The sequence below is a fragment of the Hyaena hyaena genome, unplaced genomic scaffold (assembly GCF_003009895.1).
Source record: "Hyaena hyaena isolate Hyena2069 unplaced genomic scaffold, ASM300989v1 scaffold_1814, whole genome shotgun sequence".
NCBI classification, from domain to species: Eukaryota; Metazoa; Chordata; class Mammalia; order Carnivora; family Hyaenidae; genus Hyaena; species Hyaena hyaena.
In genome coordinates this window covers 110,663-118,206 of record NW_024082440.1, presented here as the reverse complement: position 1 = coordinate 118,206, position 7,544 = coordinate 110,663, and the positions used below count along the sequence as shown (strand labels likewise).

Below are 7,544 nucleotides of genomic sequence, written 5' to 3'. Positions count from 1 at the left end.
CATCTTTCTCCCTTCTCCTTTCCCTTCCTCCTTCCTCCCAGCCTCTTCCCTTTCCACCCTCCTCTCACCTTCCCTCTCCTTTTCCTTACCCCTCTCCCCTCTTTCTCCTCCTCCCGCTTAGCCTTCCTTCTATGTCCCATTTTTCTCCAATCACTTGAATGTGTATCCTCCAAAGAAGAGCTAAGATCTGGGAATCATCAGAATATTAGTAATAGTTACATATTTTTTAAATTTCCTTTTTCCTCAGTATTTTCTACTTTTTTGAGAAGACCTACATTTCTTTTAATTAGTAAAAATGTTAGGTTTTTATAGCATGATACACTTTATTTGACATTTATTTTAGGATGCAATAGAGCAGCATGAAAAAATATCAAATGATATAAAGTGATCATCTTAGTGAAAGATAAAGTAGAACATATTACAAAGAAAATGTGGTTAGTAACTTCTGTTTACAATCACACAGTATAATATGAGGAAACTTTTAAAAAATACTATGTCATTAACACTTCAGTGGTAAACAGTAACTTCATTATTAATTTATAGACCACTATGTTACATAAATAAGCTCACAACCATATCATATATAGTCTTGATGGACATTCTTAAATGTATGCTAATCTTTTTTAAGCAGTCAAATCTCACTGTTAAGCTGTTCTAGTTACTGTAAGTACTGTATTTCTATAGCAAAGTAATGAAGGCACAGCTAGTGCAAGCATAATCTTCTGGGCTGGAAAAAAAACCCTTGCATTGGTACTTCAGGAACTGTTTTTTTCAAGCTAATATTTGTCTCAATTGACAATTATTACAGTTTTCACAGCTGCATTCTAATAGGAACATGACAAAAGGACTTCAAAAAAATCAGAACTCTAGCACAAAATGAACATGCTTTAGATAACTGGCAGCATTTACATAATTTGAAGAATATTACACTACAACAGGCTAGATAAACTGATAGACACTGTAAGACCATTTGTGAGACTACCAAGAAAATATGAAAACACAAGACTATATAAGGAATGCTAGTGTTGAGGTTTTAGTCCCCCCTCACATCTCACCTAAGGCTATATAAACCTGCATCACTTCTGCTTGAAGTTTTGAGGTTCCTGAAAATTCTTTCAGGCAGCTTCTTTTTTATTTTTAATATTTTCTGTTTCCATAATCTTTACCATCTTTATAGGTACATTTGACTTCTCCTGTATAGTAATAAATTGATTTCAGGATAACGTTATCATGTAAAGTTTGACCAATTTCAAAGTCCTCACTGAGGATAGCATCTTCTCGTGGCTCCAGCTTTCCAATCTTAGGAATCTCAGGAGGGCTAAAGAAATTGAAGAATGATGCATTAGGAACCACTCTTGGCTGAATTTCAATTTCTCCAGTAGCAGTTGTTCGACTCTGGGTGGTTGTCACAGTAACATCCTTTCCTCTTCTCCAATCTATTTTACAGCCTTTGCAATCTTGGATTTCCCATCCCCAAGAGAAGAAGGGATCCTTGTGATCTGGTTTTGACTTTATTATATATGTCTTGGTCAGCACCTCATTTCTGAAGTATGGATTGGGTAGAAAATAAAATTCAAACGTGTAACTTATAGGCTGGCCAGGTTTTGAGAACTTTAGGCTAATATCTGACAAGAACTTCAGAATGGGTGCATCATACTTCTGAATCATGGGCCCAAGCTTGTCAACATTCTTTAAAACAGTCAGCCAATAGTCAGGAATGCCTTTAGGATCTTTTTTAGGCTTTCCCTTACGGGTTCTTTTAAGATTCACTCTTTCTTTAGGCCTGACCTCAGGAATTCTTTTAGGAGCCTCTTTAGAAGCTTTAGCTTCTGTTGCTTTAGGCTGTTCTTTACCTTCTGCCTTTGCCTGGGGGACTACTTTAGGGTCTTCTTTCACTTCAGGCTTTGCCGCCAGAAAATCTTTAGACTCTCCTTTTTCTTCAGCCTTTGTCTCAGGAATTTCTTTTGGAACCTTATTTTCTTCAGCCTTTACCTCAGGTTTTTCTTTAGGGTCGTCGTCTTCCTCACCCTCTAAAGCAGGCATTTCACTAGGGCTGTCTTCCTGCACCTCCTCATCACTGCTGAACACCTCATCCTCTGAATTCCATTCATATTCTTCTTCTGTAGGTTCATATTCTGCATTGATTATTTGAAATCGCCGATCGTATAGAGGCTTATTGAGTTCGGCATATTTTCTTTCGAGATCGTGAATTGCCTTTAAGAACAGGATGTCTACCTTGTCACATTCATCTTGAATATTTCTGAGCGCCTGCACACGATTCCTAACGGCCTGAGGCAGCCTATCCACAAAAGTTTTACCCAACGGAGCCCGTCGTACTCTTCTGGAAGATCCAGATACCCTCCTCTTTTTATATAAGCGGCTGCGGCCGCCGCCGCCGCTGCTGCTGCTGCTGCTGCTGTTGCTGCAACTAGTGCTGCTGCTAGAGCTACTGCTATCAGATTCTTCCCCAGAATCACTAGACGAGCTAGCCATCTTCTCTTCAGCAACCCTCTGGGCCGCAGGTTCCGAAACCGTGTTAAGATCCGCTTCTGCCATTTTGCAACCCTGCAAACCTCTTAACGTGGTGACTACCGCTGAGACTGCGCGACCAGAGATGGGCAAAAAATGACTCACAGATGCTTGGGTAGCGGCCGACGCTGAAGCTGAGGAGGTGGCAGCGCCTAAGGCAGCAATAGCGCAGGGAGAGGTTGTGCTGGGCTGCTGTGATCCCACAAAGGTAGAAGCCGCAATAGAGGCCTGGGCGAGAGCCGCGGTGGTAAGGCCTCTCCCTGCAGCTGCGGCAGAAGGAGGAGTGCCGCAGTCTAATGGCGCAGGGTATAGACCCCACGATCTCTTCACAGTTTAGATCGCTAGCCCCCTCCCCTTGCGGACAGACCTGCAGTTAATTAAGTTCCCAGTGTGCCTTTAGCTCGCACCTCATTTGCTGGGCAAACTTGATCGACAATGTCTAAGCCTAATGAATGACCAGATGCACCCACCGCCCTCCAGGCTCCGCCCAACTTCCCAGACGCTGACTGGTAGCTGAGGCTTACGCTTGTGGAAGACGTTTATTTCTCCTCAAAATTACATCTTTATAGTTTTATAATTCAAAAAAAGCTTACATGTGAGGTAAAAATACTAGCCATGATTCCTAACAAGGGAAGAGAAGTATCTTTGTCCTATCCTTTCATCCTGAATTCCCGTTTGGTTTGTCAGGAGCCTCTTGACAAAAATCTGCTTTTTAAAAATTGGATGAAAATAACTCCAAATGGCATCATTTGGTAGTGTGACTATGGGTGATTTTTTAATCTATATCTAAATACCCTATAAGCATGTATTTTTACATTGGAGAGAAATGGGGAGTCATTTATTGGCAAAGGGGGGAGGGGCTAGAAAGCAGACATATTGCGTTCCACCTAACAGTTTTTAGTAAGTACTACTATCTGTGGTGTTAGGCAAGCCTGGTTTATATCCATCTACAAGGGTTGCGATGCTGTGAGTCAGTTACACCATTTTTACTGTGTTTCTCTTTTTAAACTGGCATATAATATACTACTGCCTTGCTGCTGACTTGCCTCTAGCTGTTCTCAAAGCTTCCAACAACCTTGAAGATGAAGTGCAAGGGCATGCAGATATTACGTAGTATTATTTAAAAGCAGAAGGCTTGCTCTACACTTTTGTGGAGCAGTTTTCATGGGTATTATTTAAAAGCAGACGGTTTGCTCTATACTTTTGTGGAGCAGTTTTCAATTCCATGAACAGCAGGATGGGAGGGGGGATTTGTGCTGATGAAAGTTCATCCTCTGTCAGGTTGTACTTTACAATGTTGTCTACCACCAATTTCCTTCTAACATTGTAATATTCTGGCCACACTAAAGTATGATTTACAAGTCCAATAATATATGAATAAACCTTTGTAAAATGAAGTTTAAAAACAGGTATCTGTTATTTTTATTTACAGGATTATTTTCTGCTACAGAACACCTCCCTTGGTACAACCCAAAAGATCAGTGTTTACTTTTCATTAAAAGGTAAGAAACATATTTAGCCCATTTTTTATGAATGACCAGGATTACCTATCTATATTTGAATTAAAAATCACAGGATATATTTATAGTCTTTTAAAGACTTCGTTGGAAGATATCTTGATCTTTCTGTGGAAGCAAAAAACAAAAAACCCAGATGCAATTTGATATACTAATGTAGAAAATAACCTGATTAATTATATCCACTGTCTAAACTTGCTCACAGAATGCAAGTAGTAAATGAAAATATAAAATATGATGAATTATTCACTTCAAATGAGGAAACATATTAAAGTTAGATTAATCTTCACATTAATTTTTTATTATAGAATTTGTGCTTTGTCATTTAGTCACATATATTTAAAAAGTTAGGAAACACTTTCTATTTTCTAAATAAATTTAGTTTTACTGTTTATTTTAGATCTTCAAGGTATATAAGCATTATAAAGAAAAAAAACAATGTAGAAAATTCCAATGATGGTATAAATATACAATGTTAACAACCAAATGATAACCATGGATAGCATGTTGGTTCATTTCCTTCCAGAAATTTCTCTGTACATCTACATACCTGCCTGTTTATGTATACTATTCTGTCTATATAACATATTTTGTTTTGTAATCTGCTCATTTATCAGTTGTAGGTATATTTTCATGGTAAATGATCAACATCTAATTTTATTTTATTTTTTAAAATTTATTTCTGAGAGAGAGAGAGAGAGAGACAGCGTGAGCAGGAGAAGATCAGAGAGAGAGAGGGAGATACAGAATCTGAAACAGGCTCCAGGGCCTCGAACCCACAGACCATGAGATCATGACCTGAGCTGAAATCGGACGCTTAACTGACTGAGCCACCCAGGTGCCCCAGTCAACATCTAATTTTAAAATAAATGCATATTCCATGGAAATATTTGACTTATTTAACAGATTCCTTTTGTAGGGCAGCTACTTCCCACACCATCTTTCCACTAGCATACACATTTTTTTTTCCTATTATAAAAAAATTAGCCTTGGATACCTTCTATATGTGCTTGTAAAAATTATGGGAATGTGGGAATAAATTATGTTCATTTTATTCTTTGACACATATTGCCAAACTTCTCTCCAGAAAAATTATCACAATTTACACTCCCACAAACAATGCTGAGTTAATTTAGTCATTCAACTCATATATTTTTGTGCCTGCCATGAGCTAGGCACATGTGGTAGAGGATGGCAGTGTAATGGTGAATAAAACTTAACTGTGTATTTTTTCATTTCATAATTTTAATCACAACGTATACTATGGAAACAATTATTTAAATCAGTTGGTTTATGCTATAAATATTGTTTTGCAACTTATTATTTTCATTTAAAATGATAGATAACGTTATATATGAATATAATATATGAATGCTCATATATTTTGATAGTACATTAAAGGTTTCATTTACATGTTAAATTTTGTATCATCAGGAATTAGTATTTTGGAGTAAGCATTGAGTTAGGGATTCAAGGGGCACCTGGGTGGCTTAGTCGGTTAAGCGTCCGACTTTCGCTTAGGTCATGATCTCGCAGTTCGTGGGTTCGAGCCCCGTGTCGGGCTCTGTGCTGACTGCCAGCTCAGAGCCTGGAGCCTGTTTCAGTCTGTGACTCCCTCTCTCTCTGACCCTCCCCTGCTGACGCTGTCTCTCTCTCTCTCCTAGAAATAAATAAAAAAATATTAAAAAAAAAAGAGTTAGGGATTCAAATTTTCTTAAGATTATTTACTTATTTTGAAAGATAAAGAGTGGCAGAGAGTCAGAGAGAAAGAATCTGAAGCAGGCTCCCATGCTGTCAGTACAGAATTTGACAAGGGGCTTGATCCCATGAACCGTGAGATCATGACCTGAGCCAAAATCAAGTTGGATACTTAACCGACTAATTCACCCAGCGCCTCTCAAATATTTTTTAAATATATTTTTGTTAGCTAGCTAATTGTTTTGTACTGTTTATTTGGTAATCTCTCTGACTCATACTTATTTGAGGTATCAGTTTTGTCATATTTACTAAACTGCTTGGTTCTGTTTCTGAATTCTATTTCCTGATTTGCTGGCCATAATTTTTCTGCAAGCAACTAATGAGTTGGGTCAGGTTTTTTAAAAGCTTTATATTTTGTGAAAATGATATGCATTGAAAAAACGCTATATAATACATTGAAATCCAAACAAAAAAGTAACTAAAAACACACTGAGAGGTAATCACTATTCACATATTTAATGAATATCTCCAAATTAATTCTTTTTAAAAATGTTTTTTGTTTTGAGCGAGAGAGCATATGAGTGGGAAAGGGGTTAGAGAGAGAATCCCAAACAGGCTCTGTGCTGTCAGTGAGGAGCCAGATGTAGGATTTGATCCCATGGAACTGTGAGGTCAAAACCTGAGCTGAAATCAAGAGTCAGACACTTAACTGACTGAGCCATTCAGGTGCCCCTCCAAATTAATTTTTTATCATTATGTATTTGTATTTCTTAGGTTAGTAGTAAGATTGAATGTCTTTTCATATTTTATTGTCCATTTGAGTAATGCCTATTCATATACTTCACTTGCTTTTCCACTGAATTAAGAAAGAAATTAATCGGTGGTAAGATCCTACAGGCAAAATAATTGTGACCTTGATTTAAAACAACTGTGACTCATTTAGAAAATATCTCTCTTCTGACTTAAAATATTGGACAAATGCAACTTAACTAAAGCTTTCATTGTAATTACTTAATTTCATTTTAAATTGTCATCTAAACAGTGCTTTTCAAGAATTAGTGCTTAATCATAATGATACGAAGAAGTTTGGAATGAAATACAATAAAAAGAAAAACTTGTAAAAAATCTCATACAAAGATAATATATTAATGAACTAATTTGATTTTTTGATTTGTATTTTTTTCCCAAGGCAAAGATTATCAGTGACTTCTTTTCTTAATTTTTTTATGTCTTCATTTTATTTTGAGAGAGAGACAGAGTGTGAGCAGGGGAGGGGCAGAGAGAGAGGGAGACACAGAATCTGAGTCAGGCTCTAGGCTCTAAACTGTCAGCACAGAGCCCAATGTTTATCCAACTGAGCCACCCAGGCGCCCCTGTCAGTGACTTCTATCAACAGTGCTCTATTTTTGATGTATATGCACTACCTTAGGTATCTTGTATCACACTTTTATTTTTGTAACATTTTGTCTATTGTAATTTCTTATTATGGCAGTTTCCTAACAGAAAGTATTTTCTTTATCTAATGAATTTAATTTATGTAGTATAGCCTGTATTTTCTATAGTGAATATTTTTTATAATTTTTAGTTCTAATACATAATATGCTTATTTTTCTTCATAAGGATATCTTTAGTTGCATAGTGACATGTTCTCTGTTTCATTATTTTATGACATTCTTTTCTGGGATCAAATTTTCATACTTCTACATGAGATGATGCTTAGCAAAGAATCTATTGGTATATCGGCTAAACATGGCTCTTTGACATCTGTTTATATCTTCCCTGTTGTGAACATATACACAA

The 7,544-nt window shown here is 36.9% G+C and overlaps 1 protein-coding gene across 1 annotated transcript; it reads right to left on the bottom strand.

Moving 5' to 3' along the window:
• Window positions 1-437: 437 nt before the first annotated feature.
• Window positions 438-2,852, bottom strand: NAP1L3 (nucleosome assembly protein 1 like 3). The gene has a single exon (XM_039224902.1). The coding sequence runs from the start codon at window positions 2,554-2,556 to the stop codon at window positions 1,138-1,140; it is 1,419 nt and encodes a 472-aa protein (XP_039080833.1). The 5' UTR covers window positions 2,557-2,852; the 3' UTR covers window positions 438-1,137.
• Between the last annotated feature and the right edge of the window lie 4,692 nt (window positions 2,853-7,544).